Source organism: Pithys albifrons, chromosome 7 (genome assembly GCF_047495875.1).
Source record: "Pithys albifrons albifrons isolate INPA30051 chromosome 7, PitAlb_v1, whole genome shotgun sequence".
Classification (NCBI taxonomy): domain Eukaryota; kingdom Metazoa; phylum Chordata; class Aves; order Passeriformes; family Thamnophilidae; genus Pithys; species Pithys albifrons.
The window spans coordinates 46602829-46623892 of record NC_092464.1 but is presented as its reverse complement, the minus strand read 5'-3'; the positions used below and the strand labels follow the sequence as shown (position 1 = coordinate 46623892).

The 21064-nt window shown below is 35.5% G+C and overlaps 1 protein-coding gene across 2 annotated transcripts in view; it reads right to left on the bottom strand.

The window, feature by feature from the left end:
* Positions 1-21064, bottom strand: part of BBS9 (Bardet-Biedl syndrome 9) — a 272490-nt gene that overhangs the window by 207475 nt on the left and 43951 nt on the right. For both annotated transcript variants that reach the window (XM_071561393.1, XM_071561394.1), the window contains exons 10-16: positions 16103-16284; positions 12805-12881; positions 10646-10699; positions 8140-8242; positions 7107-7211; positions 5068-5082; positions 1712-1852 (exon numbers count right to left, since the gene is read on the bottom strand). In XM_071561393.1, coding sequence (XP_071417494.1) covers positions 1712-1852; positions 5068-5082; positions 7107-7211; positions 8140-8242; positions 10646-10699; positions 12805-12881; positions 16103-16284 — 677 coding nt within the window. The remainder of the gene's footprint in view (positions 1-1711; positions 1853-5067; positions 5083-7106; positions 7212-8139; positions 8243-10645; positions 10700-12804; positions 12882-16102; positions 16285-21064) is intronic.

Here is a 21064-nt window from a genome sequence, read left to right as displayed (position 1 = left end):
TCCATGCAAGTTCACCTCTCTTCTCATTCCATGTAGTGGATAACACCAATTTAAAAGGTTTCATTTTAGAAAACCGTATTTCAAAAACTACTCCATGTCAGCTCTACTCCCAAACTTCTCCTAAAAATCAGGCAAAACAAGAAGAGATACAATTTTTATTGCATACACCAATAACTCAAAGTTAATTCTCAGATCACATCATGATAAGCATATTTATTTTTTAATGCTGCAAATGGAATGCACAGAAATCAGAACATTTTAATGCTTTCTCAGTCCAATGGTTTGCATTGTATTTTCCAGAATGCTTCCCTAGGTTAAAATAAAATACAATGTGCTATTCTTAAAGCATTATTGCTTAGCCTTAATGGGAGCCTATTATGAAAACCTCAAAATGTAGACATTTGAAGAAAAAGTTCTCTGTTTCAAGTATTACACAGCACATCCATTTGAGAGAAAAGTTATATTTACCCTTCAGGTGAAGAGAATCATGCTACCAAGAAAAACCAAACAAGCCTTCTCCACTGCTCTCAGACAAATGTACTATATATGCTTTTCAAAGAGAGAGAAGCAGCCCCACCTTAAAATATTGTATTAAAGTTGTTGGCCCACATCTCTCAGAAAACTGCTCCAGAACCTTAGCCCTCTGAAGTTCAGCAATTTAATCACTGCCAGACTGAAGTTACTCACAATCATTTTATAAACATTATTTATTCATTTCTTTTTGTGATAATATGATCATCTGAATCCATGATACAGCCACAAAATATTTACTGAAGTCAACGGTATTCTCTAATTTTTGCCTGTGTTTTATTAAGATAAATGAGTCACTTTCTTTTAATTCTCCTCTTCAAATCCCTAGATAATATTCATAGCCTTTTTCTGCACTTTCCGAGTTTGAATTAATTCTTACTTAATGTCAGCAACCACCACTCAGTGTGCCAGGACCCAGTAACATGATATTAGTTTCCTGCATGGAACCATTTTGTCTAATACATCCTCAATTCTTATTTGTTTGCTTATGATCACACCGTATTATATCAGAGTGTTCCTGTGGTAACTTCCACCTCCTCTCTCTTCCAAATGATAAGCACATAATTACAGCAGAAATTATTTTCATAACATTACACATTATAGTACTCAATTTCATTCTTCTTTTTCCAGTCCTAAATGGTGGACCTAATTTCTCCTTCATACCATTTTAACATAATCCTGAATACAAAACATAGCTCAGGTTTGCATATCAGAAGATATTGCTAAGTACAAATCTTCTTTGTGGGCCAAGAAGGGTAATGAAATTATTAAATAAGACCAGCTTCAGACTGATATATCAAGAACTTTCTCCCAAGCAACTGTACTCCTTACAAGCATTTACCACTTCTGCTTTGCCCTGCCTTTTTTTTTCTTTTAAATGAATGCCATGTTTTCCCCATTACAACACCATTTATGCAATTTCATGTGAAATTAGTTTCTACATACATAAAAATTAGATCTATATCATGAAAAGAAATCTGGAGTTTAACCAGAGACAGGTACACTATCCCAAGTAGATTATTATTATAATTATTGAAATATGATGCCACCATTTCATTCAAAATATACTTTCAAAATATTCTAACGAGTTTTTTTAATTACATCATCACTTCACATGGACAATCAACTCCTGTTGGAAACTTTAACACAATTCCTACTATAGACATATTTTAAAATCTACCTGGAAAAATGGCGAGAAAAGTGACAGGAGGCTTGTTGGTATCAATAGTTAGCTTGTGGTTTGCTGCTTTGGAAGGCTGAGCTGGAAGGCAAACCAGCCGCAAGGGCAGAGTGAAGCCACACTGCGCAACCCTCGGTATTCCTGAAACCAAGAACACAGATCCATTTGTCATGCCCTGCTCTGGATACAGGACACTTCATACTGCTGTCCTCAAAAAGGTATAGCAAGATAATTTTATTATGATTAAGGAAGATGTTAAAACAAAAACTATGTTAAATTCTCAATTTTTGTTATATTTTCCTCCTAAAGCACCTTTAAATTTGAATACTTTTAATTACCTTTTCAAGGGAACATTTTTATATGAATGGGAAAGCAAGAGTTACTGATTAAATCTACTGCATACTTGCATTTATACCAATTAACATGCAATAAAGATTAGGTTTTATTTAGCACTTGTGACAAACAATTCCACTTTAACATACACAACAGCTGTGTGATTACTCCCCATGCTTCAAACAGAGAACTGAGGCATGATTATTTTCACCAGGAATATCCAAAACTAAAAGCTTTTTAAGAACAGATTTACTCGTTTTTTAATACTCTTAAATAACATCTATGCAACCTTCATATCATCTGTCTGAGGTTTACGGCTTAGAAAAAGAATGTATCCAATAGGGATTACTGCCCAAATGTATATTAAATTCTATCTTTCAACTCCTTGCATCCTAATAAAAACAGAACTGTAGAGCAAACTGGCAGCTGCCTTGAGTAGTGGGATCTACTATCATATGCCATTTATTCAGAATGGTGCAAGAGAAAAGAGGAAGTTTTAACACTAACATTTAGAAAGCACATTTGAGTGTGTCAAAAACTTTCTCAGATATTGCTGCCATGTCAGCAATTGCCTGACATGTTCTGTGTGAAAGGCAAAAGTGCGAGTTGTGATGAAATGCAGAGTACTTGCTCTTTTCAGCAGACAGATTATGGGGAGGTTTGAGGACTTTTTTTTTTTACAAAGTAGCTACAGGAAAACCTTGTCTAGCAATAATAGATTTTTTAGAGACAATAAAATAAGCAACTGTCAGAAAAGTCATGAAACTCATAGCTACATAGAGGTTATCCAGTCATGTGAGCATAGCAGGTTACTGAAAAAACTGAGCTCCAACATTTAATAGCCATCCAAGCAACTCTTTTTGCCAAGAGTCTTGCTTGTTTGCTGCTTTTGCAGATCTCTTGCAGAAGAGAAGAAGCAATGAAAAAATTACTTCTAAGACTCATCTAAGGGAAAAAGTGTCACTAGAAGGCTCAGATTCATCCCTCTGGTTGTCAATCCATGAGCTCTTCTGGCTGGCTGAGGATGCCTCCAAGTAACTTCTCTGCAGCAGCTTGTGAAATATGAACTCAGAGTAAAAGGAGAAGAAAGCTCATTCAAACCAAAAACAGGCCCTCAAACTTGGGGTATTCCCAGGTTCCAAGGAAAATTCCAAAGGAATATTTGAAAATAAACTCATGACCTTTCAGAATGATTCATTCAACTGTATCTGCCTCATCTGATGGGAAAAGTGTTATGTTCTTGCTGACAACATAACACAAATATCTTACTATTGAAGTAAGATGTGGAACTTAATCACCAAGAAAAAACTAGTGATGAAAGTGGCCAAAAAGACTTTGAAATCTTTCCATACTTAAACCAAGATATTTTTCTTCTTTTTCCAAATCAGCTTTTTATTTTATGTCTAGCAATACATCTTGCTTCATCTACAGTTGTGATACTTTGAGGGATACATAATTTTAGCACTGTAATAAAAAAAATGTGGGGGAGGGAAAGAAAACCAGATTCTCTTCTAACCTGAAACACAACAGAAGTTGTCTATCATCTCATAAAGTACTACTATGTAAAGGCATACTATGCACTTACCTGATAAAAGTAATAGTTACATGTCTTGTAGTTACTATTTCACTTCCAACCTATTCATGAATTCATTTAATTATATTTGAAACATAACATTAATGTACATGATAAAAAGTAGTAAAAAAAAAAAAGCATCAGAACTCAGATCTCCATGTTAAATATTCAGAGAATTTATACTTGTTCTGGTATTCATGACCCTGAATTTAAGTAGCCCAGTGCACTTCACAGTAATCCAAACAGATTTCATCCCAGATAATTCTTCAAAATCTACTGTGCTTCACAATATTCTCTTCAGCAGCAGGTTTTCATCTTGATTAGATAATCCTCAACAAAACTGCCAAATTTCCCTTTTTAGAATGCTATTCTTTCAAATTATATGCACTAATTTTATTACAGTTTATTTATAATTAATTTTTAAAATCCTTTGTATAGCAGGAATATGCCACAGGGCAGTAACTCTTCTTGTCAAGAGTAGTATCTTATTGAGATGTTTCTAGCCTCTATTTCCTGTATGGCAACTCAAGGGCTGCTGAAATACCAGAAAACGAAGGGAACCACTAACGCAATTATTTACTTTTTGCTTCACTTAGTATGCTCAAAAGAGCATAAGTCTTGAAAAATAAGACTCAAATATATGTACATCTATAATTTCTATTTTAGGAAAACTGAAAAATTGAAAACACTCTTCCAGGTGATCTCTAAACTCCTTAAAAGCAACTTTTTTACATTTCCAAAACATGAAAGAATTTGTACTTAATACATATTATTAAAGTTTGTAAAATATCTCGTACAAGCACTGCATCTTTTCAACACATCTACAACTACCCTGCAAAACTACCCTTCTCTCCTTTTCGTCTATGTATACATTAGCTAACCTCCCAGTCTTGTTTTGTCTTTTAATTGCATCCTTTCCGAGAATCACAGCTACCATGATCACAGCAGAGTTTTGTGCTACTGGTATTCTCAGTCAGAAGACCAAGATGTTTCCAAGAGGAACTGTAATGAAGAGATGTTGTGACATCGTGCTCAGAGCTATTCAGTCCAAACAGCACAGCACCAGCTACAAATACTTAATAGTTATTTCAGTTGCATAAAACAAAGCTATAATTTAGCTGCCTATGTTCTTGCTAAAACTTTAAAAAAAATAGCTAAAAATATGGTAAAGGAAGACCATACAATTGTTCTCAATTTCCACTCTCAGTGTACGAGGCACTTACTACTTTGTAGAATTCCTGTGTTACATACAAGAAAGTGCAATACACTTTCCTAAGCAATGCCTTTACTACTTTCTATTTTCTACATTCACACCTTCATAGCATCAAACCAATAATAAGAACTTAGAGAAATAATAGGTAAAATAACAGCTCCCTTCCAAGTCTGCTTTATTCAGCACACACTGTCACTCACAAAACTATTCAAACTTTGCATTTTTTCATTCACTTACCTTCAGGATTGAGCTCTACCATATAACCAGCAATGAGACAAAAGGAAAAAAAGGAATACACAAGTTATTACTCAAATAAGGAAAAAAAGGAAATGTAGTAACAGGTTTTTAAAAACTTAAGTCACATTTGTTAAGTAGACAATACATAAAGACATTACACTAGCCAAAAACCAGACATGAGACTGCATCCATCAACAGCACAATCCCATCCAACCAACTGACTCATAAAGCTTCAGCTGGATGAATCCCACAGAGATAGACTGATTTGGTCACAAATATGGATGTCTTAAAAAATAAAAACGGAAAAAGTCTCTGTTCAGATGAAATGAAGTCACAAAGGCACTTCATTTTTGTTTACTAGTATATTACACTTAAGAATTTGTCTGCTAAGTAATACTAGTATTTGTACGTAATTGAATTACCCCAGCTTAATAATTTACATATATATCCAAAAATTTAGCAGATCTTAATTATGTTACTTTACTTAAAAGTCTTCAAAATTCAACCATCAAAGGCAATTCTTTACAATTTCTTCTTCAGTTCCCTAATTGTTAGATTCCACATCTGCCTGTTTTTTCCTTTAATTGCATATAAACCATCAAACACAGTTAAGATGCCAGATTTCTGTACTGCCCTAGCCAAAAGACTTGCAAAATCCAACTTAACATCTAAAATATAAGTGTAGGTTAAACCAGTATTACCTAAAAGAAATAGTACATTCATTTGCTGGTCTTGCAAAGCAAAATCACAGAAACGAGACCAGCAAAACTAAAACCAAGCTTTCAAAATCAGAGGATCCAAGATGCTCATAAGTCACCCATACAGTGATACCACAAAACCTGTCTAAATTCACATCACTAATTTGGATAGTTATGAACATACAGCATCTCATTCACAAGGAATCTGAAGTTAGAACCACATTACAGAGGGAATGAAGTTGTATAAACTGTTCATATAGGCTCTCAATAAAAAGGGAGGAGCATCCTTTCCTCTCCCACCTTCTGCTCATATCTGCAAGCCATGTCTAAAGAGGGTAAAATCAACTTCTTTAAAAATATGAGTTGCAGTTTTGTCTAGAGATGAACATTTCAATCATAGCCCAGCCTAGACTGTCAATATAAACACAATGTTTCAAATGTGCAGTGATGTGAAGTAAATGCTTACATCCAAGTGTCAGAGTTGGATAAGTTGCCCAAGACCACCACCCTTCTTCATAGGAACCCTACACTCACAAGCATTTCTTTGCTGTCAGCCTACTCCATTTGTGCTAGCACAGCTGTCTCTGCACAGTGAACTAAATCAGCAAATCTGGCTGAGAAACAACTGTTGATTGTGTGAGCACAACAGGGGAGGGGGTGCAGGAGCAAAGCCAAGCAGTGACAAGTGAAGAAGTGACAGCCTAAACTGGTTTATGCAGCATTTAACTTAACATGGAAGCCGTGCCTAAATACAGTTTCTCAGGAGCCTGACATGGTCAGAACTCTGTGTAGAAAACTCAGCTAATCAGTTATGGATATCAGAATAAATTTACATATTCTATCAGTAAGGTCATTAGGGCATTACAAGGTAACTGCTTGCTTTCTATCCCTTGGGCTACTTTGTTTAGATGACTATGCCCATCTGTTAAAAAGGAAGTGATGAATAATCACTCCCAATGCTTATTCAGATCTCCTCCTCTGAGGGCAGGCGGTCATCATCACATCTGCTGGCAGACCAGAAGGCTGAACAGTCATAAAGATGTAACCAACTTCTCACCCCAAGAGATGGTCCCTTAAAGAGCAGAACGGAAGCAAATTGATGGGACAGAGTGGGAAAGCTGGCACAGCTGTTTCCCAAGCAACAAGCTTAGGATTTCATCTCTAAGACCCATTACATAACTTAGTGCAATATAAAATATTAACTAAAACTGAAGACTACATAAATATTATTTGTTTAATTACCACTGTCTTCAATATACTTCAAAAGAACATTAATAAGAAATATGTAAGGAAAAAGGCCTCAAAAAAAGACAAATCAATTTGAAAACTCCAGTGGCTTACCTGTTGGTATAGTATATGAAACAATACAAGTTCCTTCTAGTTCTGATGGAGAACAATTCCCCTTCAAAAAGACAGACAGGACCACAGTTTCAGATGAATCTGGTTCTAAAAACGACACAAAATTAAACCAAGTAATAGGAGCATCCAAATGAACACAACATATTTTCTAGGCCTTTGGGAATTATCCTGCTAAATTATGACAGTTGTTTCCATTACTTCACCTTTATCAAATCACTGTATGTGCTTTATTTCTTTCTAAATATGTAACTTGTAAAAGGCAAACTAGGGCCTCCAACATAACCAATAAAACAATTCAGCACATTGAATATGGAGAATATAAAAACCAATGCAGTTTTATGTTATGGTTTTCATATTTTACAAAGTCATCGGCCAGTTGCTCCTTTCACATGTTGAGAAAGCGTAAGAACTGTCTGTTCAGATGAGATCAGCAGTGAGCAAAGCCCAGTTTCAGTAGGGACCATTGCTGCACATTTCAGAGCAGAAATGGTGTGCAGTCCCTACTGAAGCAGCAGCCACACTGGCCTGGCCTTGAGCTCCACATGGTTTTAAAAGCAATTCGACCTGCAGTCTCATCAACAGAGTTAGAAAAAGGCTACAGTCCTTAAACAGCTGGTGCTAAGTTGAGAACATTTGCTAGACTGTCCCTCAGCAGGCAAACTTTCTGTCCCTGCTTGTAGCTCAGTACTGCTGTTTCTACATAGACATAATTGTCAGCAAAACAAAATACACCAGCAGAAGTACTACAGAATCATTTCCTCTTTTTTTTTGCCTCTATAATAAAGCTGCCACCCCACCTCTCCTCACCCTCCACCAATCATACCACAATCAAGGAAGCAACTGCATTCCTTTCTACTCCGTCTTCCTCCACCAAGCAGTATCCAGAAGATGGGGAGTGCAGGCAAGGCAACCTCATGATTGCTTGAACTGCTGCATATCTGCAACAGTGCCCACCCCTTCCAATACCCTCAGAAAAAGCAATGCAACACAATTGCTGCAGTGGTACTACATTTACCTAAATCACCAAAGCTGAACTGGTCACAGGTCACTGCCAAGGGAGCTTGTACACAGACTGCCAGGCTCGGCTTCTGCGCAGTCACTCTGCTCTGGATTGTTATCTAAAATAGGAGACACACAGAGGCACGTACAAATTAATCTCTGCACAGCAGGAAAAAAGACATAACCAACAAAAAGATATAAAAAAATTTTCAAATACCAATTCAGTAACCATGTTTCAGAACTTAAAATTTCAAATTCAAAACCAGTATTTTTCTTTCACAATTCTTATTTACAGATGAAAAAGAAATACAGTAAGTAGAAAGGTTACAAAAACCTGAGGGGATTTCTCATTTCTTTGTAAGTTTAACCCAAGACAAAGTAATGCAAAAGTGCTAATCAATATGTTAATATTTTGCAAGTGGTCATGTTGCATTCATTCTAATATAAAGAAAAATAAAATGTTGAATCTTTCAGGTGACTGAAGTGAAAAAAACTCTAATAAAACCTAAGCTAATCAGAGAAATTACTTCCTTTAACTGCAAAGAGCAACACAGAGTCTTCTGAATAACTTCAGATTCGATTTTATTTGATTTTTTTTTACAGCAAACAAAGTAAGACAAACAGAATACTCACCACAGCAACTTCCAATTATGAGAGTTGACCTAAATGTAAACCTGGAGTGGCCCTTTCTGCTTCCACTGTGTGCAGTTATCCCAGTGCAAAACCAATGGATATCAAAACAATGTCCTTAACTCATATCAGATGAAAGTACAGAGGTGACTGAGAATGTGGTTTGCATAGACACAGGCCATATATCTAATATCACCTGGTTTGTACTGCTGCTCTACCAAGAAGCTCATCAGACAGGTTAAATCAGTTTAGACAAATATTATTATATATTCCTGAAGTATTAGGAACTTTGCCTACTTTAACATATTAACATCAACATTGATTTAGGTTTAACAGTACCATCATCAATGGCTATAATGCTGCAAGGAAGCATCAAAGCTACCTCTGTACATATATCAGGTAAACTCTGCCCATTTTATGAACCCAGAATCTCAATAACATGAACAACATAGATGGAATCTATGAAGACATTATGGCAATTAAACGGGTTGAAAACATGCAGACATGAGACTGCACTCTGAAGAATTAGTAATCATAATAGTGGCAAATGCAATTTCTAGCAAGTATTACTGTGCTGCATTTCTCAAAGAAATGGAGACATATGAAGATCAGTGAAAGGAATTTATTGCAGAAAAAAGTATTCTGAAAAAAAATGAATGTATGGTGGCTCCTACATTTACAATTTTTGTCTCACTAAAAGGTATAAGATGCATATAAGAAAACAGAATGGGGAATTAATTACATCTTCCCATTAAAAAGCTTATTAAATATATAAGCACATTCATGCTCATTTCAAACAGGGTTCACCTTGGCCCTTAACATCGAGTGAATAAAGGAAGGCAATGGGAATTACTTGTGTTCCCAAAATGGAAATCATAACCACTCCCCAAAAATTCAGTTTGGCAATTATGAACACAATGATTTCCACTGTAATAAAACAGTTACACAATATAGTGGCCCCACCAAAAACTAAAAGCTGGTAAGTTCACACCTGTCTTGAGGTAATTTCAATTTACATCACATATTTTAATGTGCCCTTATATGCACAAACAGCCTGGTCCAAAGACCCGTGTCATGCCTCTGAACTTCTTCGAGCAAAATTTTCACAGAATTATATCACTATCCCATTTCCATTTTAGCACTTTAAAAAGCAGATAAATTTGTTGGACCAAGTACAACTGAAGGACATTAGTCTGAGGGAATGTGGTTGAAAGAGTCCAGTTACCCTCTGAACTTTTGACTCAAGACAGAGGGGAAAACTTGCAAGGCTCTCAAAAATGAAGGTGCATTAATACTCTTAGATGAACCTTTTAAACTGTGAAATAGAAATGATGATCCTTTTTAGGCAATACTGGGGAAAACTACACTTGTATACACACAGTCACACCTTATTTAGAATCAGTTACAGGCACCAGCTCTCATGGAGGACTGCAGTAATGCCAATCTTCTCATTAGATTTTCCCAGCATTTTTTTCCCTAGCAAAAGCTATGGAAGTCTTTTTATAAAAGAAAGTCTATTTTTGTTTATTGACAACTAAAAAGGCAATTGAAGACTATAAACTTCCCATTTAAGTAACCAAACATTTATTGCCTTTGAAAAGCATTGGGAAATATTATTCTCATGACTTCAAAAACTACTTTGTTCCATCCTTATAATGTTCCTGTGTCTGCTTATTGATAAGCATATAAAAAATAAAACTGCAATCACTTTTTGACTTTAGCAGAAAGCTTACTAGAATGACACAATGCTATACTGAGGAGAAAAAAAATTAAATAATCGTTGCATTTCAAATTTTACTCATTTCATGTTCTAAGTGAAATACACAGAAAGTGACAGGTTTGTTAGTTTGGCACCACTATTTGAATGCTACTGTTTGAGTTGGGCACAGTACCTTTACTGTGACTGATGGCACTGCCTCTGCTTTCACCTCACTGTCAACGGCTTGCTGTGAAGAAAAAGATGAAAACAGTAAATTCAATGTTCCACATGAATGAGTGAACACAATGAAAGCAGTATTACTTTCCCACCATCAACTTGGTAAACACAGAATTAACATTAAAGGACTTATCATTCCTATGGTAAATTAAAATACACAAAACACGTTTTGGAGTTCTGCTTGAAAATGTAAAGTCTCTGTTTGAAATTGCCTGAAAAAAGGATAGCAAAAGGTCATGAATGTGGTGTGTATAAGAAACTAATACACTCTGATGTATATATGAATATTTGAAACTGTTTCGTTTGGCACACTACTTTCCACTGTGTATTTACTAAAATTCTGGAAATACCTTCTGCTATTCAGTAGGGAAAGGTGAATTCCAATCTGCCAATATATTATATACACACTACAGTATGTAATGTAAAATCATCACACACTATCTTCTAATTGAAATATACCTCAAACTCCAAAAGTAAATTATAGCAGGCACTTTGATACTCCTGCTAATTTCTATTTCAATAGGCAAGTCCATCTACTTCAAAATCCATCTTGACCTCTCAGTCTATTTTAATTTTATTTTATGCTTATATTTCATTTTGAAACAGGTCAGTCACTACAGTTAATGAAAATGTTCCTGTGTAAACTGTTATAAGGAAACACATCTCTCACTTCTGCTATAACACCAAATTACTGACTTGACCTTATACTTTCTCATTATAAAAGAGTAAATTAAAACCAGTGTAAGGTCCACATCTGCAAAGTTCCTAGGAAGTCAGGAGGCTCTCTGGGTTCTAGAAGCAGGATTTAAATCTGCACATTGTGTACCTGTTCCAGTTAAAAAAAGAGAACTGCTTTCATATTGGCTTGTCATGCTCACTGTTTCTGGTGACCATTGGCTGACCCTGAAGCAATAGCAGGGGCATAAAGAGAGGGACCCTTGGCATATTCAACTCTCAGAAATCACCTGGACATCCTGGATCAGAGGAGGTGGTAGTAAATAACCAGAGTGGTCCTCCACTTGCTTATCTAATCAGTTTCCATACAACTATATCCTCTTTGTCTTTACCACACACATTGCAATTCCAATCTTTTTACAAGTGCAGAAGCAGGAACTGAAAGCCTGTAGTTTTCCAAGGTCAATGTAGAAGCCCTAACAACATTCCTACACTTGCTTATTGAACTTTCCCCGTGAAGTTTCTCATCCAATTTTTACTTTCTAGATGGATACTGAAAGAATACACAGAAAAGCCAATCACACAGGAAACCAAGATATATGGGCAGCCTGAGGAAACAAAGATTCAGAGCTGTGGTTTGACTGATATATTAGTTACTTATATATGGCACAGACCAACTGTATCTGGAAGGCTGAGCAAGTGGGCACTGCAGCACTGGAATATTCCACGCCCCAAACAGTTCTAAGTGCTGTGACCACATCATTGCAGTGAGCCAAGGAGACCAGCACACTTTATAAAGAGGTCCCTTTATCATAGAAAAACATCCTTGTGTATTTTTTAAACAGTAAGCAGCTCTAGAAAATCAGTTTTGCACAAATTAGTGGCCAGAAATGGCCAATTACAGATGTTCTAGTGCAACAAATGTTCTGAAATGCTAAAAGTTTTAAGAGACAACATAAGCTCTCCCGAATCTTAATTTGAATAATTTTTTGTGAACCACTTATGTATACAATTTGAATAAACTAATTATGCTGCAACACCAGCAAATGTTGAATGATGGCTTGCCAGAGAAAGATTATTTTAGTGGTTTGAGTATTCTATCATTGAAAGATCCAAGAGTCACACTTCTACTATTTAACTTCTCATCAGTACAACTTCTCACCCTAAAGTTATTCCAGATAGTAAGTTCTCATTCACTTACATTTGCTTAGCCAAGAATATAAAGGTCTCCAAGTGCAAGATAATAAAGAATTTTAATAAGTCTAGTTAAAATCTTTAATAATAGTGTGTTCTAATTGATGGAAAACTGAGGGCTATGCAGCTCAGTCCCACTCCCACAAATATAAATACATAGTAATCACTATCCATAATCAATCATCATTTACTCATGTAATGAAACCAGCATTTTCAGAGTCATTTCCTTTTTATACAGATACATACAGATTCTGCATCCAAATCAGGAGAAACTTCTGCTGTGACAGTTAGATCTCTCTGTTTTTCAGATTCAGGCAAAATATCTCAAAGGAAAAGAAAAAGCAAATCAGTTCTTCTTCAACAAACATGCAGCTACATTTCTAAAAATAATAAAATTTCAACAGCATCAAGTTTTGTATTTACATCTCTCCATCTACTAGTGTAAAGAAAAAAATAGCAATGCATATGATTTTTGAAACCTCCAGAGAAGCTTCCCAGTTTTATTAGATTTCTGAAGACAACCTAAACCTGGATCACATTCTGGATTTCTGATTTATGTATGGGAAAGGATTTAGATCCATTCCATAACAAGATTTTACACCTAATACCCATTATCTTCAGAGACTGCAAAGTATTTTTAAACTTTTGTCCTCACATACCTATGCTAACACACCTATAATAAAGAACTACCTCCAAAACAACACACCATACACCTCCTGGCACTTTCATCTAAATAAATTAATGATGAATACACTAGACAAAGAAAGATGCTGAGTCTAATGCAAGCCCTCTGCATAAGAAGGTATAGGAATGTTTTAGTATAGAACACTACATAGGGCTTGGTTACAATATATTACCAGATGATTTCCAGGACTGTCAAAATACAAAGCAAGGGATGCTATGAACTTATTTGTAACCTATTGTATAAAATCTTACATAGATTCATATACGTAAAAAAAGATGTACTAATTATAAGTTTAAATACCGTGAGGAATTACATAACCTCCTTTAGACAGTCCAGAAGCCCAGCTCTAGGGTATTTGCATTTCTCTGAAAAGAACTTCCACTTTTTAAGACTAAATGTATTGGAAAATGAAAACTCCAAACAGGAAATGTATAATTTCTAAATAAGAACAAGTAAGGACTTGATGTAAAGGGGAAATTAAGATACTGATCAAATAATTGAGATCATAAGCGTATTCAGAAAGCTGAAAAAATTTTATTATACACATGGTCCTAAAAATGACCCAGAACTAGTAGACAGCACATTATCTCTTCCTAATAAGAGGGTCAAGGGAAAATATTGTGACAAAGACAGAACATAAGATTTCATTTTCTTGTGCTCAGACTAAAATACCTCCCCTTGGTACAAGGAAAAGAAGCAAAACCAAAACACGTTTTTCCAATACCATCTACAGAAGAAGTTTATGCTGTTTCATATTGCCACAGCCACAACCAACTGGTTCTCCCAAGTACACACAGCACTGCCCAACCCATTATTTTTCTATCCCTTCTCTTCAGGTTGCTTCTTCAAGCAAACTACGATGCAACTTCTGTCATAGTCATTTTTCTATTAGAAGTAGCACAGAGATCACAAACAAAGTTTACATCTAAGTATCAGCATTTCATTGCTATTAAACTGAGCCAAAACACATATGTTTAATCACTTATGTCATCCAGACTGATGCAAGTAACATCAGATCTAACTCAGTGTAACAGTTAAGACTTTAAAATATTTCATCAGTTTATAATGTAAATCCCCATTCTTCAGAATGTATAAAACAGTTTAAGTTCAACAGTTTAATGGTCAGCACTGGACAGAAATAAAAGACATTTATGGAAACAGCTACTCTAAGGGTTTTTTAATATGATGACCTAATTCTAAATACCTTCCACGTCCGAAAGTCAAAACGAAACAAAGAAAAATTATTTCCATATAAGGTCAGATATTTTCAAAACAACACAAGCTCTACTGCACAAGTGTGAATTCAGAAGACAGAAAAGTTAACAGGTCGTTTTAAAGATCATGTTCAGGAGAAACTTAATGGCAACCAAGGCTCAAGGCTTTGAGAAAAACGCCATAAAGCAAAAAGGCCAAAATACCTGAAACTGACTGTAACCCCTCATAAATCAAATGTTTTGTTGTAAAAAAAAGGTTCTCACAAGTTTTACATCCGGTTAAAGCCAAACACAGCATTAGAGCATCTCTCGACAATGGAAAGATCATTCTTAAACACTCATCTGAAAACATCACTTAAATCAGATTAGACAATACTGAGGAGGGAAATTAAGAGGAAGAGAGAATGATGAAAAGATCAACAATATTCTCAGTAAACTTGTCTATCATACTGTGACAGCTATTACAACATTTTAAAAGGACAGCTACAGTTCCTTTCTCTCTCTCCATCTCCCACACAATATGTTAAGACTAACAGGTAGAATTTAATTCCCTTCAAATGGATTTCTCCCTTCCATTGTGCTTTTCTCTCCTTTGGTTATGACAGCCAGACAAAATTGTCAAATACTTATAAAGAAGAGTTGTGGTCAAAGTCAATGGAATTTATCCACATCTATATGCTTATATAATACATTTCTGGGTTTGGAAAATCAAAACCTGACAATATCACAATAATGGATGAAGTTACATGTAATTACAAAATAAACAAATCTTTGACTTAGAGAATCAAACTCACGACTGCAGATAAATAATTTCCTATTTTCCAGGAAGTTCAACTGTGTGCTTTCTCCCATAGAAAGCCACGACTATTTCTTTAACACATTCTGAGAACTCAGTGTCATCAGGAAAAGATTTTAATTTGATCTTTCTACTTGTCTAGGATTTTTCCATAGTTCCCTGTAAAATCACATACTTCAATTCACTGTTCAAGTCAGATACACCATTTAAAAACCCAGTTACAAAAACACAAGCTTTGAAGCTCCTTAGAAATGATGTGCCTTTACTCCAACAAAATCAATGCAAGTTATTAGCAATGTTTGTCAATTCCAAAATTCATCATGATCAATTTTTTGGGTATTGATCTCTCTCACTATGTTCTTCAAAGACACTTCTGGAAAAAATTAGAAGAATTGCTTTAACAAAAATCATTCTTTATTAATTTCATGACTCAAGAAGTCATTTGTAATAATAAAACAGAATTTGGCAATACTTTTGCTTTCTCTGAAGCTTAGGAATGTCAGACTGTTGAAATTCTTCAGGTTTTCTTGCCTTTGGGTAGTACATGCACTGTCAGTTTTTCCTGTGAACCCTTGCACTAGGGAGAATTATCTGCAACCTGACATGAACATCTCAAAAGTTCCAACCGGCATTACAAAAACACAAAGAAAAACCCTTCACCCAAGGGCCTTACAGTCTAGGATTGTTTGCATGCTTTTTTATTAAAAGCTCAACTTTATTTAATATTAAATTTCCTATAGAAATGCATTCATGTTTAAAGTCTGAAAATAAAACAAAATATTTTAAAGTACTAAAAGGAAAATCAGATGGATAAAAGTACATAAAAATACAGAAAAGGAAGAAGTGTACCTTGCGTTTTTGTGGCCTCCCTGATGATTTTCTGAAGCTCTTTCATTTCAGCATTCATTTCTTCATAGTTTATTTCCCTAGACTCAACCTTAGGAGCCTGGAAGATTGAAGGATCAGTTCCAAGGTATGAACACTGAAGATGCCCATCATCACTCAGAGTGACTATAACACCCTTCAAGTCCCTGCACAAAGGAAAATCAGGCTCAGAAATTGCAAAGAATCACAGAAGTAACATTGAAAAAATGCTGCTTCTACTGTGACATCTACAAATACAATAGAACTGTTCTTAATAACATCCCTTGGCCAGAAAAAAACAACAGTATTTATTCTTCAAATTTTTCATTATTATTACTCCCACTTATTGCAATCACACCTAAGAACAAATTTGTGTTAGACAGATGGCTAAAACAACTCAATCTGGGAATAGAAAGGATCAGAACAAATAAGCTGAATAGACAGCTGTAAACTATTTTACTAACAAAGTGCTACTTGAGTTTTTTGAGAAAAATGGTTATTTAGGTGGGTATGAGGGAAAAGGAATTTGCTGAATGAAATATCTAGCAACAGAAGGGAAGGGAAGGGAAAGGATGTATGAGAAGAAATCAGGCACGGATGGAAAATGCTCAGTGAAGACAGAGGTAGAGGTCTGATGGTATCAATAGCTCCCCACACCAATACCCTGGCTGCTACAGCAGCTCCTGTGCTGCTTCAAACCCCAGCTGGCTGTTCCCTGTCTTTCAGAAGGGAAACCACATGGATCCCATTCTCCTTACACTCCTCTGAATCGATACAAATGAGTGTTTTATTAGCTACACCATAGTCTTTTCTCCCAGGGGAACAGAACTTCAGTGCTCCTACAGAAAGCTCACTCATTTTGTTTATCTGATCTGTACAGTGCAAATCCAAGGTTTAGGAAAGTATTTAACAAACTATGAGACAATAGGGAGTCCTGCCAACATTTTGCTTCAGTGGAAGGTTCTTCCTAAACAGAAGAGAAACTGAACAGTAAAGAACAACTAGTGCACATGTTAAAAGCAAAAGTTAAGAGAAAGCTAACTTCACTTTATTTTTCAAAGTGCTTACTCATAATTAAATTAAAAGCCCATATTCATTTTCACAGTCACAAAGTAACACAGTCATTCCAGTAATTCTCTCTTATTCCATACTTAGAATATCTTATAGCAGATACTGCCTCTGCCTCAGATACAATTGCAATATAAAGAAAAGATAGATCAAATTTAATTCCTAGATATAAAAAAGTGATTTGGATAAGAAAGCCTATCCTATTAATTAAACATCTGTAAGAATATTGCATATATTGCATTTATATATGTTCATACAGAACTAACAAAAATTCTTTTAACTGATACCTTTCAAGTGCCTCCTCCAGTACAAATAAATATACAATAAAAGCCAGACAGCCGTATAAAAGAAATAGAATTCTCTCTGGTTTCCTATGCTGTCTTGTAGCCTGGCTCCACAACACCCGGATAGGAAACCTCATTCCAAAACTTTCCATGGTAATAGTAATTCTGAAGGCAAACGGGTGTGACAGATGAATTTTGATAACTGATGGTCCAGTTGGACCATCCAAAATGACTGTTTATAGCACACCAAGGCTACAATCCTGGTGGTGGTTTCACAGCTGCAACCAAATAACATGGAAAATCTCTGCTGCACCTGAAGTCATCTGAACCGTGCACAATGACATTATGTACAAAGCAGTGAAGGGCACTACAAAAACAAGTAGTTGCCGTAAATAAAGTTGAGCTTTCTCTTTCTACAGAAAGAAATAAACCTCCTTGTTGACCTATGTATGGAAACTGCTATTTTTGGGCAACAGGTATCCACAGCTGGCCCTCTGCAGAAAATATGCAAATCTGGAACAGAAAGCACATAAAAGGGTTCTGTTCCCCTTATCTACTATATAAGCTCATCTTAGTCAGAAACAATCCTCTCTTTTGGGGCTACTTATTGCCACAGAGAAGATTCCAGCTACTGTTGCAATCTTAATGTGTGTTAGTGTTCCTTATAAAAAGTGTAATAGGAAGCCAAGAGTCCCCCAGCAAACACTTTAAAAAAGAAAGTAGAAGACTTAGCACTGATTTTCAACTTTCATACCCACTACTTGTGTTAGTAGCCATGGCCTATTTGCAACCTGTAAGCTCTGGGCTTGCACCCCAAAGCGGCTTCTGACAAATTGTAAACTCTCAAGAGGAACTGGAACTGAACATGAATCCTGGTTTCTCTGGTTGCTTGAATATTTGTTGTCAGCTATAGCTGGTGTCTTTGCTCAGGACTGGGTCTGCTGCTGAAATCACACACAGAACAGCTCATTCAAGATTTCCTACGTCCCCAGAGCTCTGCAGAACACACATCTGTGCTACATTTACAGAACACTGATGGCACATGCAACAAATACATTGGGCTAACCCCGAGTTCTGTGGATGAACAATGCTAGGAGACAGACTACTGTGAATACTTGAACCACAACACTCTTGCTAAGGTATGCAAGTAACACCAAATGTATAGGACTGTGTTACTGCCTGCCACATGGTTGCAAGGAGCTTTGCTGCACCCATGACCAATATGGCAAAGTCATTGGGTAGTGTTGAGGCTGATGCTGTCACACTCACAAACACACTGCTACGCACTTTGCCAATAAATTACAGAAAGTAATTACCTTGTTTTATTTTTTCTTAATGGACAACAAGAGAAACAGCATCATGAGTCTGTTCCACAACTGGAGAAAGAAAACTGACATCTGAAAACCAGACAATTACTAAAATTTACCAAAAATGGATTTGGACTATCTTAAAATTTCTTTCTTGAGGTTTTGCATTTGTTAATCTAATAAGGAAAGATCCATAAGAACTTCTGAGTGTAAATCAAAAGGGCATGAAGAAATATAGTTATACTGTTAGCAATAAATCTTGGATGATATACTACTAAAGTTTAAGACATTCAAAAGTGATTTGTAAATACAGGCCTTCCTATGTACCTCTAAGCTGGCAGTCATCTGCAGCTAATCAGTCTATCAAATGAGATCAACTTAAATCAGTGAGGTGATCTCCCTGTATAAATTATGCTTTCCTTAACTCCTGAATTTATGTCAGCATTACAGAAAGCAACATGACATCCCTGAGGTCTGCACTATCTCAAAGACAAAAGCATCAGTGTAAGAAAGCAGTATTACAAATTACACTTCTCCTTTTCTTCAGTTACTCTTCTGCTGGGTCCCAAGAAGATTGTTCCACATGAAACACACAGAGATATTCAAAAGCCTTTTCCAGTATTCTCTCTGAGTTAAAAGCCATCCATGAATTTGTACACCAATAGAAACAATATTGTAACCCGTTATAACACGTTTTTATAGACTATATTAATTTCTCTGTTGGAATGTTTGTCAGCCATTCAAAATTCCTTTATTTTCTCAATCTTTTATAACAGTGGTTAAAGGCAGCAGGAGGAGAAGCACCTTTAGCAGCTTTATAGTAGTTTCCCCACAGCTACTGCACTCACACAACATCCCTGCAAATACCATTACTTCATTTGGCCCATTTTGCACACAATCTAGAGTTTCAATTACTTATTAAATTTATTTTATTGTAAACTTTTCTTTTACTATGTATCATACAACAGTCAGAGTAAAGGCAAATCTAAGGGGACACTTTAATAGTAAGGGATTCAAAAGTATACAACAAATTATTCTGATCTCTAAAATAACTTCACAATACAAAGCAACTCCTGCAAACATATGGCAATAATTTGTAAAACTACTTTCATTGGATTCAGGATAATAATAATTGCATATGTTTTTTGTAGGTCTTCTCTTACTAAACAAATTGCTCACAACATAATTCTTGAAGAAATTACAATGCTTTGCATGCTTCCAGTTATATGATGCCAAACTGATGGCTCAAACAATTGACTTGGAATCTGTAATTCTGAGCCCTACCTGAATGACTGAAATAGACAATTCTTAGGATAAAGTCTGGTTATTGACACTATTTAAAGCTTTAATTATTTATATTTATAATAGCTCATGAAACTTCAATTTCAGAAGTACTCCTAATTGATATTACTCATCCCAACCATTTTAGAAAAGCAGATTCTTTGCAATCCTACTTTCTGTTCCTTATCAATAATGTATTATTTCAAAACTACTAAACTAGGAAACAAATTCCCTCATCGTGCTCAAGTATTTTGAATCCATTTTTCTGCTCAATTTATCAACCTTCAATGCAATTATATGCAAGAGCATCTCTTAATAGCACTTTTTACTTTAGTGCTTTTGAAAACCCAAGTTGTTCTAAGTTCCATTTCAATGTCATTTTAAGCTGTAAATGTGTGAAACATTTGATAAAATGCTGAAGGAAGATCAGACTAGGAGTAATAAATTATAAGAATTTTCTAACATGAACCAAAAGGCCCGTCTTGCTCATACTAAACACAGACCAAAAATCTAAAGTACACCCACAGCTGAATATTCAAATTACAGCCATTTTGACTCAATGCCAACTACTGCTGATTTGTAATTGGTTCTGTGTACCTGTGGAGCACCCTCAGGCTCCTCGGAAGTGCCTTCCTCAGCAAAAATATCTTAAGTAAAGCTTCATATGTAAGCCTTCCCCATTCTGCTACTACACATGCAAACAGTCTAATTGATCTCAAAAAGTCTATTTATATTATGTATTTAACATGCTTTGCAAACTGTGCAGAAGGCATGAAAACATAACATGTAGTGTTCAAATATAAATGTTTAACAATAGGTAATTATACTGAGTATCATTAAATGGTAAATAATTTGTGCTGCTGCTTTACAGAAGAGCATTCTTCATCTTTCCTATTCATGTGATACCTTAGGATTGCTGATCTTAACAAAATACTAGACAAAAATCTAGTTTAAAAAAAAAGGTACATAAGAAGGAGAAAGAAAGGAAACAATTTCATCTTGATAGC